We start from the raw sequence: 15,729 nt of genomic DNA on the forward strand, positions 1-15,729 counted from the left end.
TCCACGTGAATTTATGAGACGCAACTCGTAAAACCGGTGACAGAATGATCTCATAAAATACTAGAAATAATGCGCAAGGATATTGCCGGCTATTATTTTAAGTCGCGTCCAGCCATATTTCACTCGCCGGCCAGACGACGCAACAGCCCACCCACTTCTTCCTAAGGCCGCACTCGATCAACGGATCAAAAGCCGTGATCATCACGAGCGTTTATGGCCCGTGCTAAATTTGACCCAGAACAACTGTTCAAGCGGGTGCAAAATGGGCCTGTGCCAATTTTGCCCGGCCCAAATTGTCGCCGTGTGATCGCGACTTAAGTTATCAGCGTCTCGTCTACTTGGCATTCGTGGCTTGTTTATGGGCACTGATTTGTTTCCTACGAGTAGTAGTGGCGTGACACGCTTTCCTGCATTATCCCGACTGAGAGAGCTGGCTGGTGTTGCTTTTTATCAAATCTTTGATAAAAAAACAGAAGATTTCTAATAGAGTTCAGTTATAACATAGTACTATCATCTATTGCTTTGTCATCGTTCTTCTTTTTATTACTTTTTATGATTATCATTATAATTTCCATTATGATTATCATTGTTTATTATTAGTATTATTATTATCTTTATGGTTGTTGTTAGAGTATTATTTTGCCCGTTTCAGCCTCGGCGCTGCGTATTTTGAAGCCCTCGCGGCGATGGCTTTGCGAGGAAAATTTATCGAAGAGGAAAGCGTTGCTATGCGACAGTTTAGTCCTGCGCTTCATCATCGAGTGCCGATCGGTTTAGAATCCCTGCACTCAGTGGAAGTACGTGTCTTCACAAACACAAGCGACAATTCACCGAGACCACGAATTTATGTCAACGCACGGTGTCATATCTCGCCAACATGCATCGGTAAGTCAGACATGTTATTTTTGTCGTCGTAGATAGATCAGCTAAATTTCGCGTCGTCTTAATAGCAGCGATTCTTTTTGTATCCGTCGCGGCGCCACAAGAAACCGAATCCAAGATCAATTGCTACTTTAGACGTTCTCAAGTAGAAAATATTGACTCTCAGAGTTAAGTCAATACTTAGGTGCTCGTATCAGTGGGCTGGATAATTAATATAATTGCTCCGTTAGAAATACGACTTGTAACCGACGCTTCATCGCCAGAACACCGACAGCAGTTTTTTTTTTGTTGTGAAGGCCTCGCGACGTTTTCTTTATTGTACAGGAAACTTATTCTAATCTAAAAAGCGCAAGACATTAGCGTACTGTGTATCCATCTATGAGAAAGCCCATTAGCCAGCCGAGCTAATCGTATTGCAGATATGATACATTGCGGTTAATCTGAAAGATTGATAAATCCTTTGTAAGGAATAAAAGGCATTATAATTAATGATGGGTAGAGACCGTACCGAGTATGACGCTTCCAAATAATTGATGGCGTTCTTTTTCTTTTCGTAGATAAGATTTCTTTGCTATATTCATATTAAAAAACCCGGATAATACTATGACTTGGGTATAATGGCGCAAAATTGAACACGTCTTAATACTTTCTATGATATGATATCAAAATCTTCGTTACATCATACAAAATTGTGCTTTTCTTATTTTCTGCAAACCCCAGCGCAATATCATACGTAACTATCGTAAATAGTTAATGCATTGTAGATATGTATCTTCCAGAGATTTCTTTTCACAAACAGTGTCTCACGAAGTTGAATCGGCAATTCAATTCCCTTACGTCTATCGTGCGTTTTGACTTTTCGGCAGCGTTTGTTCATCAAATACCCGCGCGTTCACTCGTTGACTCACCCGCTGGATGATAATCTCCAAGCAAACGAATAATGTAATCATCACTTGGCGAAGTAAAATGCAGAAGAAGAACAAAATATATACAAATTATAGTAGGAAATATGGAATATGAGAGTGTTTAGAACCTTAACCGCGTTGCAGATATCTAAGTTTAGATTTGATCATACCGGCTTTACTCAGATAAAAGGGAATTGGTGAACAATTCGCAATCTGTCGCTCTTGTTTAAAGAGATTTGAAGAGGTTTAAAGAGGATTTAACGCTTATTAAAAGCGCAGTGTAAACCATGTATACAGCGTTCGGAAATTTGTTGTTGATTTTGTGTATTTCATGTTTACGACAACTGTTCCATTGTCAATAATCTACGTTGGTTTTAGGATACGCCGAATACTAGCGTTGAAGTGTGTTTAGCCGTGGATTCTAAAGAACATCTGACAGACTCACGTCGATGACGAGGATATTTTCGAATTTGAAAATTAAATCGATTTCTTTCATTGATTATCGATCTTTTTCGTTTGAACAACTGGAAACGTAGCGGAGACCTAACGTTAGGGAATATATCGTTATCAGAAATGATGTGTGTCAGTACTGTCACTCGAATTCTGACAAAACACGTCCATGATCATAATGTTGTTTTGAAAAAACTTATTCGCAAAAATCATACATAACTTAGTCGAACTTGAAATAATACTCTAGACTGTGTTTCTTTCGTCAGATCTCTTTACGTGTGGACTACTGTTTATTGGCATTAAAGATCAATGAAGTTATTTTTGATTTGAATATATCGCTAATTGAATTAAATTGACCGGCAACCAGTCTAGCCCGGATATATTGATGACGTTATGCTCATCCTTTTGAAAAATAATAATTGAAATTCATCAAAGATAGAATAAGAGTTTTGAAATCATACAAAATAAACGCCAAAAATTCACTATTGTTATTGTTATTTTAAAACGCTAATATTGACGACGTAGTGCACATCGACTCACACAGAACCCCTTAAATAACGCATACTCAATTATATATATAAACATTATTGTAACGGTTTTTACGGCGTTAAAAAGAAATATTGGATTTATAGATTCGTGGCATAAGAAGCAAAAGATTGATCAAACGCCAACGGCTCGAGTCGGCCCCTTAACGAATTAGGTCTTGACTGATTTCGTCGCGTGATAAATCGTCAAGTAGGCTGCCTACTGTTTGTGAAGAGGACGTTGCGTATATGAGCGCGATAAATATGATTTATACCGCTGGACGCCGGGGTTCTTCGACGACGCGCAACGTGCTTCACTTCAATATACCTAATATAGCCGACGTAAACTACACTAATATTTCTCGATTTGCCGGCGCTGAATCCGCGTTTGAACGATCTCTTCAACCAGTGCGTAACGTACTTAATCAGTCGCGAATTATAAGTCAATGGCAGGTAATTCATCAGTTTCAGTCTAGCATTGTGCATTCAGTTACGCGTATCGTTAATTATTAACTAATAATGCGATTGCGTGAAATATGACGAAGAGACGTTCGAGCGCTCGTCGCACAGAGGACACTTACAAGAAATAGGGGTAAAACACGTAATTGTAACTATACTCGTGTGTGCTGTAACTGTTTTTGTTATCAATCAAGAAACGGAAGCGACAAAGTAACACGACTCGCGAGAAGTAGCTGTTTTTTAATTCTTCATTTTATGAACGCCAACATTCGGTCGTATCAGCATATGCATCTTGGTTCTGCATCGCACCTCGTACGCGAGTAAAGGGTCCATCTTCAGTTTCTCTGACCATAGAACGAACTTGTTCTGCATTCAAATGCGTTCTTAAATCACACCTTTCTTCGCTGATGTAGTTGTTAATCTTTAGTTATAGTGATGATTACGTAATTGAAAAACTGGAATGCACTCACTATACATTTCAGTATCACGCCGGCGTTTCACCGCTTTCATGAATTAGCAACATTTTACGGCGAAGCAGTATAAGAAACTAACTTCAAAGCTTTTTTTTAAATAACATATATTGTTATAGTATTGTCGACAATGAATCATATAATATAAACCATACGATACTAAGGATCAATTAAATCATTTTCGATTTGAATATATCGATAATTTTATCGAATTGTCTAACCGGCAACCAGTCTAATATTTATGACGTAGTGCACTCACACGGAAGCCCTTGAATAACGCATAATAGGCCTCTAAACATTATTGTAAAGTACGGTGCTCCGGAGGTGACATGGTGAGGAATAAACATTTTTTTCGTGGGAACGAAAAACAAATATTTGTTTTTCACCGTGTCACCTCCGGGGTCCGTAGTAACGGTTTTAACGGCGTCAAAAAACACACCATGCAATAGATCTCTGGCGATGTATCAACGTCCCGCCAGTTAAGTTACATTTTGTATGTTTCTTGCATCAAATTATTTCGCATAGGGAAATTCAGCTTCCGAAGAAATTGCGATTACTACATAATTGGATTCGTATTCGATATACATAATTGCGGGAATGAGAACAAATATTTCATGATACACTGATGCAGGATATATATATGTTTAGGGAATATCCTTGGGGGTGAGCATAGGTGTAATTGAAATGGACGAATTTCATTTACCTAATGCTATACCTGCATCATAGTAAACAGAGAATGAATACGCCACTATGGGAGGTGGTGGCAGTGTCTGTATTTGAGTATCAATAACGCATTGTTGCAAAACGTGTAACTGTATGGCAGTAAAGCACAACGCACACGTCGCAGGAGAGGCACGTGAACAAACATGTTTGATTTCGGAAACGTTGTCCCCGACACCCCATGTTTCTCGTTTCTCGGAAACAGAAACATGTTTCCGGCATGTTTCTGTCTCCTGTTAAAACGGTTTACCAGATCCGATATGTTTGTTTTCGTGTTTCTGCGTTTCCCCGTTTCTCTGAATTGGGCTTTTGGAACAAAAAAGTGTTTCTTTATGGTGGTCAGTAGCCATATATTGACTTTTAGATCCAAATTTCCAAAGTTGATTAAAAAATGAATTAGTTTTTAAAACACGCAAGAGATAGACAGACGCTTTCCATCCCGTGGGAGAGTTGTAGTTACAGTTCCCAGTTATTGTTAGTACGCAAGGCTTAGGTTCTTCAATCCACCGCGAATTGAGAGGCGAGTGTGCAGATACGATGTCAACGATATCTTCATTGTCTGCCGTGTATCGGTGGCTTTTCCGCGGCATTAATAAACATCTCAACTACGGTTTTCGGCGAAGAACCACTTTTCCGTATTCTGGATACTTGAGCCAAGTTGCCTTCGCTGTAGGATATGAACAACAAAACAATAAGCGCGATCCGTTTATACGCGTGTTTAATTAGAATGGCTGACGGCGTCGCGTTAAACAGTATTAAATACGTCTTAAAGGCGGTACTTATCACGTGAACGATCTGTCCTCGCTTCGGAGAAGAAAACCACCTCCAACGCCAATAATTCTATCCGTGTATTGAAACAAAGATTTATGAAACCCGTTATCCGCATTTATGACATTTCGTTCGATTTGCGGAATCCGGTGTCCTCGCTGTTGTGCAGCCATATTTCGCGTCGGAGACTTCAGTGAGGAATTGGATTTGAATAAGCCGCAGTAAATCATCAATCATTTTCTCGTTTGCAAACTGGCAGAGCATATAGAGAGGAATAGGATGTGTTCGCATCACGCCCGCTTTAATGCGGAAAATCGTTCAAAAATGGTAATAAATGTTCGTTTGATTAGCCCAATACAAAAGATAATGACCATTTCAAGTTATACATCAAAGGAATCACGGTTTTCGCTGTTCGGGTGGGTTTTTCTATTTGGTGCCAATCCGCTACTCCCGGGAATTGAATTCTTATAATTGTGTATTCAATACATAGAAATTTAGAATAGAAAAGACACGATAACATTCGACGCGGTCTGTGATCATCAAAGTCATGAGCCATATGATCCATCTTCACCCATCATGGGATTCGAACCCACTACGCTTAAGCTGTTCCCGAACCCTTTACCTCGCGACTAGTTACTGCCAACCAGAATCCAATCGGGCCAATCACAGCGCCATTAGTTGTTCGATTTCCCGTTAAATGGACCAATCAACCAACATTTTTGCAAGTTGTTATATGACGTCATGCGCAAAAGGACCAATAATGAAATCGCACGTCGTGAGGCCAGGGGGCTGGTTGAAGTGACTTAGAGGTAACGGGCCCCTGGCAAATGAGGATGACCATCATCTTACAAACATATGAAAAACCGAAATTTCGTAAATGCATCAAATATTGCGTGGTATAAGAATGTCCGAGACTAATGAAAACATGACGTTCATGTTCTTGGCTCGTCATGTAGGATTTCAGGCTTTTATACGCGAATGCCATGTCATGTCCTGTCACATCAAGATTTGCCTTGTTAACAATCTACGGCGTTGATGCGCGCCGACTCTCCCGGTGCTCGTATATTTAGTGCCGACTAGGGCGACGCGGCAATAGAAACGATAATATTCATCGTCGGGAGACTTTGCTCGCATCATCTTGAGCACAATTCTTATACATCTCGAGAGAGCATTTCTAGCATTTCATTACTGAGATGATCTCGTGTGAACCACTAACGCGCTGACTGTTCACTATCTACACAACGTTCCCCGCTGCTTCTAATTCCATGCGATGATGACAATGCTACCCCCGACATACGTGCTCAGATTCTGAATTATCAATAGTTTAATGAAAATAAATATTATCTGTCGCGTATATGATACGAGCTATTTTGCATTCCATTTGAATATCGTTTGGAAATACATCAATGGAGCCGCAGATGGTAGAAGCGATACGATCCCGTTATCGGTGAGACACGCAACAGATCGCCGGTACATTCTAGATTCAAGAGAAATATGATTGATTGAAGGATTATACGTGGGCAGTATTTTTCGGCGAGGGTCGAATGGGAACAGCTTTATACAATAACTAACACAAATTACATACGTATATATGAAGAAATAGCCTACGTATGATTATGATATAATACTTCACATTCGGGTATATCATAGAACACAATGTTTTTCTATGTTTATTAAGGTACTGTCCTGTACATCAGCGTTCCGTACGTCTGCAAATATCGAAGTACATGCGTTTGGGTATATCAGCGTACATTGCTGAGCATCCAGTAGGGTTAATAATCCATCGAGGCATTGATGTATATTGGGAGTACGCAAATGTATGTACATTTATGTGCAGTGGACCACGGGGTACTGACATAAGTATATACATATTCAGATTCACGGTTTAGCGTCGACATTGATCATCCTCGATTACCAGGGTTTGATTGCCACTCACTGAAGCTCACGCCAACAGAAATCCTGGCCGCAGACCCTTCATTGGTCTATTACAACGTCCATCATTTCTTGGGCAGACAGGTTGCCGCTCAGCGGCCACCAGTCTATGTATTAAGCAAATCAGGTTCATTGTTTTTCACCGACAGTTTCGTTCTATCAATACAACGCACTGGTTGGCTAGATATATAGACTGGTGGCCGCTAAGCGGCCCAATGAAGACCTGTAGTCTGCTTGAAGAGCAACGAAGGGTCTACGGCCAGGGCGAACATCGGTTTTCGTAGCTACGCGGTCAACTGTCGGAACTAATAACCGAACGCTAGTTCGGTCGTAACGTATTTCATAAAGTGATCGGCCATCTTGAAAACGTCCGAACTACTGCAACCGTGCTTAATCACGTGGTCGACCATTTCGGGACCATAGTTCCGGCTAACTGACATTCGGTTTCACTTAGTTTGACAATAGTCGACTAACTCCGATAACCGAGGTTCGCCCAGGATTGTGTTGGCGTGAGCTTCGGCGGTAGGCAATCAAACCCTGGCAAGCGAGGATGAGGATTGATAGATCTATCGCATGTCGGTTGTTCGGTATACCGGGTGTCGATGATCCGCAATTCCGGCAATTTCACGTTGCGGAAAAATTGTTGACACACAATGGCCGTAAATACGTATTTATGTGATTTGATTCCGGTGTTTTAGTCGGCTAGACGTAGACAGAACGGATGGAGCCTGCCAGTGTTCAGTGTGACTGATAGCCGGAATTTAGGAGTGAAGCACCATCGTGATAACCGATGACACGTATACACTATATATCGACCAACTTCTCGTACGCGCACCTTAAAAACGTTCCTTTATGCGTCACTCGGATATGATTATCATCGTTAAAAATATACGTGATCGCGTAGTAGAAGTCGTGATCTAACGCGAATCTTGATTTTGGACTGCATAAGGTGATACACCAAGTTCGTCTGCGTTCGAAAAAGTGGCCCAAATGTAGAATCCGGGGTAATAGTACAAAGGTGTTGGAACATATTCCATACTTTGGTTGTGATTCGGTTCTTCATTTTGACGTGACGTCATGTTCACAGTGCCATGGTATATACTATGGGCAACTGTTTGACTGCTGGTTGACTGGGTAACTGGCCGACTGGATGACTAGTCGACTGGTTGACTGCTGGTTGACTGGCCATCTCGATGGCTGATTGGACTGGCCGACTGGATGAGAACACATGATTTCACTTGACCTCATCCTATTAACTACCACTGAGGTGTTTTGAAAATAGATTCAACGCTAACTTTCATAACGCTAATGGTTTTTCATAAATCTGTTTGGAAATTACGAATCTATTTCTGTTGTTTTACATCCGTCTATTTCATTTCTGATTAGTTCCACTTAATTTTCACGAATGCGCAACTTGCGCTCCCATTTTTAAAATCTAATCCCTATGACAGAAATATCACAGGCGACAATATCGAGCGACTATTTTCGTCTGTTTGTCGATACGAGCAAACGAAGATTAAATATATTAAGAACTGTCTGCGAATGTCGTTTGAAAATAACGAACAATTGCCGTCCTATCAGCAATGCTTCAAAACATCGATCAAATTCGATACATTTTACGTGAATACAATTAACCCTTCACCAAAGAGATATATTCAATATATCATGTCAGCCCCGTGAGAAAATGTAATATTCTTCTACCCTGTGTTTTCTATGCATGACTACTGCGCGTATTATATTTCATCACGGGTTGACTTTTATCCTGTAAACGATGTATTCTTGACGTTACGTTTTACGTTCCTGTTGATAATTCATTCTATTCGCATATCCAGGGCCCACGGACAAGCTTTCAATCCAAGGGGCTTTACAAATGTGACAGTTATTCCACATTCTCGCCAGGGGATTAAAGCGCTTGGAACATTCTAACCGTATATGCGGTTCACTTTCGAATATTTAATCGACACAAAACGGGCTCCCGGAGAATTGATTGCGGAGTAGGGCCTTTCGTCGGCGATTAGCGAACTGATCGTAACGTACGCTTTGACGTGAATATTTGCTGATGGAAACAGTCGATGTTTATATATTGGATATTGCTAATCGATCCATATATTCAGGCGATGGTACGGCGAGGATGCGATCACATGTCGGTCATCGACTAATCATGATTTATAGCTGAATTCCCGCAGCTGCTTATGCTATACACAACGGTATCTATCAGTAAGGATGAGGCCCGATAGAAACTAAGTAAAATCAGAGGTCTGTGACCGATGAGATTTCGTCGAAATCCTCGCTCAATCAATGCGCGGTCGCGATCCAATTGCCAGCTCGGTCCATCGACCTCAATGTTCTTCCGAAAAAGCATCAGTTCGATTTCCATCATTTTTCAGCGAATTTGGCAAAAACGGCAATATAGAATGATCAATTTTCAGTGTATCGTGTATTTGGTTTATGGTTTTAATTAAGATTGCGGTGCACCATTGATGCGACGTAAATACGTAGATTCAATTATGAAGCGACACTTTATATGTAGGTGTGTTTATCTCTCGCATCTCTGTCTGTCTCTGAATCCTCATAATTTCGATAACGATTTATACGATGAAGCGATATAGTGAGATGTTGTGCGTATACGCGCGGGGCTTATACAGCAGGTGACATAATGCACAAATTTTCAGTTCATTAATGATTGGTTTGTTAACCTCTCAAGAAGTTATACTCCAAACAGTCGAGACGCTTTACTCTTGATTCAATATCCTCCTGTGACGTGGGTGATTGACTTTACGCGGCTTGTTGAGGAGAAAGTCAAAATGGGATCCATCCTAACATACGTATATATATTTTTCACTATAGCCTACCTAAATATGCATGGTATACGTATATGGTTTGACAATCCACGATTGAAGAGGATATCGTCTACAATTCATTCTATTTAAATGTCCATGCATTTTCTCATCTACGACGTTGTACGTAAATCAATATATGAACGACCATCTTTAAAATCAATATTCACAGTTCTAATATAGTTTGATTTACATTTCAACTTAGGTATTTTTAGAATAACAATAGAAAATACGTATATGAATTTTGCCTTAAAGTGAAATTCTTATTTAGTATGTATGGAGGCCGTTAAGTCTATCTTTGCGGTCAACAGTAATGGCGTTCGTTTCAGTTGTCCAAAATGAATCCCTTTTTTGCCGATTAAACCACGCTATTACCAGAAACGAAGCCATTACTATCAATATAAATGAGAGTAACATTGTTAATAATTCATAGGCCTGGAGCTTTTTGATCACCTCGGCTACCCACTCCATCACAACTACACCAAGATCCCAACGGGAAAGGCAGAAGATTGACCACTTTGGTAAACGACAACGAAACTATCGTACAGTTGCCGCTTCAGTGTGAACGCGAGCGAAGTATATTTAGGGTTTGCATGACGCGGGAATTGGAGACATTTCACCAGAAATAACTGCTGTAATTGGGCTTTGATGATAGGCACACATTACCGAACGTGATTCGATGTACATCGATCTGGTGATTACACGACCTCACTGATGTCTCTATGTCATCAATGTAACTGGTTTACGCCTATCTTGGCTATGTCATCGTCGTTGTCGTCTTCGAATCGAAGAAGGAGTTCCATGTGTAATCCTCTCGAGGAGCAAACCGACGGCATATAAAGACAGATCGATCAGCGAAATCGAAGTCTTCTGCCGAAATCGATTGATTATGCGCGTTTAAACATTCTTAGCTGTCACGTACTGGCAGTTTAATCCCCGACAAATCCCCGACCACTCGGCTTTTAATGCGATGTTAAATTACTTTCTGATCTAAAGTCTGTTCCTGTCACCTCCATCGACATCGATACCGCCTGTGACAATATTAGCTTCTCTCTAAACAAACGCTCCCATCTGTGAGATCGATTTTGTTCATGCTGGCAAAAAAAAAACTTTTGGTCTTTGATGACGATATATCTTGGACTCATTCATGGCTCAGTGTAGATAAGATTCTTGTAGTAGACAGCTATGAGAAAAACCTTAGAACCTCTATACGGACGCGATGCTAAATGACAAGATTATAAATATCGAGATATCAAACGACGTATAAAGTATCGAAAAATCAATACTCAAACCATTTATAGAAATGCGTGCTGTCTAGTTCTCCTTCTTTGATAGAAATTTAAGATTTGCAATTTATCATATGAATGGAATTTGAGTCTGGTTGGTCTGGTTTGCCTGAGTCGGTTTGTGCCTACTCAGTTGTGATTTTCTATTAGATGTTACTTTCCCTATGTAAACAGGTGATTCGGTCAGTAAACTGAAATCTGAAGCCAGTACGTGCAGTTTCTTTTAAATAAAGGTCGCCTTGATTAGGTGCGTTGATAGCGGTGGTTGTCACTTTCTGTCTGCGTCCGTTCAGTACTGAACTTCAAAAGATAAATACATCTCTTTGTTGTCATCGTGTTTTGATCTCGGTGGGAAATCTGAGTTCATCATCGAATTATCAACCCATAAACAAACCAGGGAGTGGAACACGTCTGGTATATTTTGGGAAGGAATATTGATCTTGGTAAAATATATACGATATTCTGACGCAGCACATGGGATTGTTATGTAAAATGTAATTATTTTTGATGGGGGAAACGTTGTAATAATTTTTTCAGTTTTTTTATTTGGCAGCATATACAAGCCCTTGGCAAGAACGATGCAAAAGAACCTTTAAATAAACCGTTTATTGATGTCAATATTGATTATAGTGAACATTAGGGGCCTAGTTTTATTTTGATATTTGATAACGGAGGCCAATTTATATCTGGAACATCGACCAGATCTGTCAGGTATAGGCTCCCAGGTATAGGTTTCTTCCAAGAAAGGAAGCAACCGGTTTTTAACACGGGAACAATAATGAATTCACCCAGAATGAGGATCCACAATAATGTGTGCTGTCCAAATATCCCGATAACGCCATTAAATGTCGTATTGGATAGTTTGACTGATATATTGTCAGACCACCCTAACACAAGACGAAAATGATATATCTATTTCTAGCTCTTATTGACGTTGTGGCACTTCTATCGGTTTGCTATCTATTCCCAGGTGAAGAGTGTCGCTTTTACGATGTTATTGTGTTCGCCAGCAGTTTCATGACCTGTGTCAAATAAAACACGACGTGCTCCGATTGCTCCATCATTCTGAACGGGGGAGGCGCACACCGAGATGGTCAGAAGACGGAAAGTGAGATTTCGATTTTCAGGTTAAGAGTTCACGAAGGGTCCTTTGCAAAGTCTTTTTCAGTTTTAACACATTTCTGGGTATTTAGTTGTCAGCGTATCGGATGTAAGGGCACAGAGGGTTGCTTCTCATGATGACTGGAGAGATAATGCGGGTGCACATCGATGGCGCTGATGCACGAAATACATATAAGCATCGTATAGAGGCACACTGCTAGCAGACATTATTAAATACACTCTTTGATTAGGTACATATGAGTATATAATTGGACGCTCCACTCGGGGACATGTTGCACGTTCAAATGTATTTTTCCTACATTGTTAGGCAATCCCTTGATTGACTGTGTTTTCATCGGTTCCGTTACTTAAGAATTAATAAGCGTTTATTGACGTCGTATGGCGTCGAGAGGATGTGTGCGTCGGATTACGACGAAGTCGTCTGCTAGCTAGGCAGTACATTCGGTTACAGTATAGGCGAGCATTTTATTTTGGGGACGAATAACCTGTCTACTGGATACAGAGTGACTTGTAATTCGGAGCTATACCTGTTAGGTCTCGACATCATGAGCAATGATTTAATAAAGTCATGGCTCGTAGCAAATTATTGGCAATATAAATTGAATTATCCCAGCCCGGTTGCCTCGGCTGCTGTTGCTGCTGAAACTGTACATGCAGACGTGTATAACTTCACTCGCGCGCTACAAGATCGCGTAAAAGTATTCTGTGCGGATACTCGGTGATATTTTTAGGGTCCCTGAACTTACGAGCAAGTCTTCTTCAGGTTATTTAACATAAATGTATATGTATAAACAAATAACTGAATCATTCTGTGAAACTGTTAGATATTGATGAAAATTTTTCAGGATATAAATGCTATGACATGACGCGGTTTTGTGCAGTTTCTGATGCGTATTCACCAGCTGCAATCACACCAGGGGTTTGATGTATTCTTAGATTGGTGATTATCCCGTATTCGTGATTGTCACAGTTAAGGATGCCGATAGCCATCCTCACCAGGTGACGAACCCGTAATTGTCACAGTGCCCGCTTCCAGAGTGGCTAAGCACCGATCCATTAAGGGACTCGACTGAGAGCAAGACCAACGTCGTGTGTATGGTGTGCGAAACCGTATCAGGACAAAATATCTTCTGCTGATGGACATAATTCAGATTATTTTCAAACAGTCAACTTATTTTATCTATAAATCGTATGCATATGTTCTTAAAATTTCTAGGAGATCATTGTATGTTGTTAGGAAAAATGCTACAATTTATCAATCAATGGTCAAATGTCAAAAGGCTACTGAGTCTAAATCATTCGCCCCTTCTCATGTGGATGTATATACTAGTACTCCTATACGTCGTGTACGTGTTCAGAGTAGGAAATGAGTAAAGGGGGTGTGATTGAACATTATGACAGACGACAATGTGATACGTACATATGGTTTGGCGAATTATCCCTCATATACAGAGGGAAGGCGTGTCATTAGCATAAGGCAGATAAACCTTAGAAAAAATTGTGTAATTAACTTTTTCTCTTTCGGTCGTATCAACATTTCCTTCTCTGATATCGAGTAGTCGAAAGCCCAAACAAGCGCAAAGAAACATCACTAGAGACTAGCTGGAGATCTCGGAAATTTAATTTACGGTAACCGGTACGGAAACCTTACTTCGCAGCTTAGTGACATGATATGACAGTTTGTAATTACTTTAACCCACTCGTTCCCTAATGTTGGCTAATATTGGTAGTTCGTTGAATCCATAAACAACAGACGCTGGTAATCACGTCAATCGTACAGAAAAATGTCTGCCTTTTCGTTTGCTTTGCACAAACATATCTTTTTCTTACATGTTCTGTACATTACCATTACATTACTTAAGTTCATGTAACTTATACCTTGGAGTAATCACTTGACAAAATGATTACTCCAAGCTTATACCGATGACATGTCATTTCATTACATGTATTTCATTACAATCCGAAGTTCTGAAACCCAGCCCGCATTAGGCTTTTCGTAGTCATCAAAAAGATAAGTAATAATATGAATAGAAAATCTTTTAGACGGCTACAAATTGAATTGTTGTTTCGGTAACCAGGGCCAACTTCGGTTTTCTGAGTTAGTCGACTATAGTCGAACTAAACGAAACCAAAATGTCCGTTAGTCGGAACTATGGTCCGGAAATGGTCGACCACGTGATTGTGCACGGTCGCTGTATTTCCGACCTACTTCGAAGATGGCCGACACTGTGAAATACATTACGACCGAACTGTAGCGTACGGTTATTAGTTCTGACCACTAGTCGACTAGCTATGAAAACCGAAGTTCGCCCAGGCTTACTATGGTTCTTCTCAGGATAGTTAAATCCAAGTTTTTTGTATCTCAATATTCTTACAAATGACTTTGGCTCATTGGATTATTCTTATTATTTCAGGTACAATGTGACGTGAGTTTATCGAAGCTAAGATGGCAACCACGGCGCATTTGACGTTGGATTCGGAAATGCAGCACGTGAAATTGGTCGTATTGGGAGCGCAAGCTGTCGGTAAAACCTCCGTTATTCGACAGTTCGTCTTCAACGAATTCTCCGACGAGTACGTCCCGACAGTGGAGAAATGTACACACTATCCGGCCGCCATTATAAACGATCATCTTTACGAAGTAAAGATCATCGACTGTCCCGTGATTCCATATTTTCCGATGAGTTCTCTGTACGAGTGGACCGAGTTCAGGGGTTACGGGCTGCGTAACGCCACCGCCTATATCCTAGTTTACGACGTCTCGTCAGACGAGAGCTTCCACTACATCCGTTCAATACGGGAGCAAATCATCGAAAGTCGCAACATGCACGACGTTCCGATCATAGTCGTAGGCAATAAACAAGACTTGGGCAACAGCGATGGCCGCGGGGTAACTCGCCGCGAGGTGGCGAACATGGTAAAAAAACAATGGAAGTGCGGATACATCGAGTGTTCGGCGAAATTCAACTGGCACATAGTAATGATATTCAAGGAACTTATGAAAACAATCGACTATATAGATTACGGCCATAAACCTACCTCAGTTCGGGTGCAGGACGCTCTACGAAGAAATCGTTGCGTGATTTTATGATAATAATGCTCAAGTATTTTTGATAAAAATGGTACATATAGCAAATCACTTAAGATGTATAGTGTAGTAGTAAAATCCTTCGAGCAATAACCCTTTCATAACGCTCCAATCCCGTATTGAAAATGATATTGAAAGAATGATAAAGCTTAGCTTTATCAGAATCATCATTTTAATCACTACAATAACCGTTTAGATTTTGATTGTGTTATGTATTGTGTAAACTCGTTAAGGCTAAGAAGAGGTCTATATGGAAAAAGAATACTCTAGAAAAACTGCCAACATA

General features: G+C 40.4%; 1 protein-coding gene across 1 annotated transcript; it reads left to right on the top strand.

Annotated features, from left to right (window-relative positions):
• Window positions 1-14,801: 14,801 nt before the first annotated feature.
• LOC141900514 (ras-like protein family member 10B) lies at window positions 14,802-15,446 on the top strand. Its single transcript, XM_074787438.1, has one exon. It carries the CDS (start codon window positions 14,802-14,804, stop codon window positions 15,444-15,446), a length of 645 nt encoding a protein of 214 aa, XP_074643539.1.
• Window positions 15,447-15,729: the final 283 nt, after the last annotated feature.

The sequence above is a fragment of the Tubulanus polymorphus genome, chromosome 2 (genome assembly GCF_964204645.1).
Source record: "Tubulanus polymorphus chromosome 2, tnTubPoly1.2, whole genome shotgun sequence".
In the NCBI taxonomy this organism is placed as follows: Eukaryota; Metazoa; Nemertea; class Palaeonemertea; order Tubulaniformes; family Tubulanidae; genus Tubulanus; species Tubulanus polymorphus.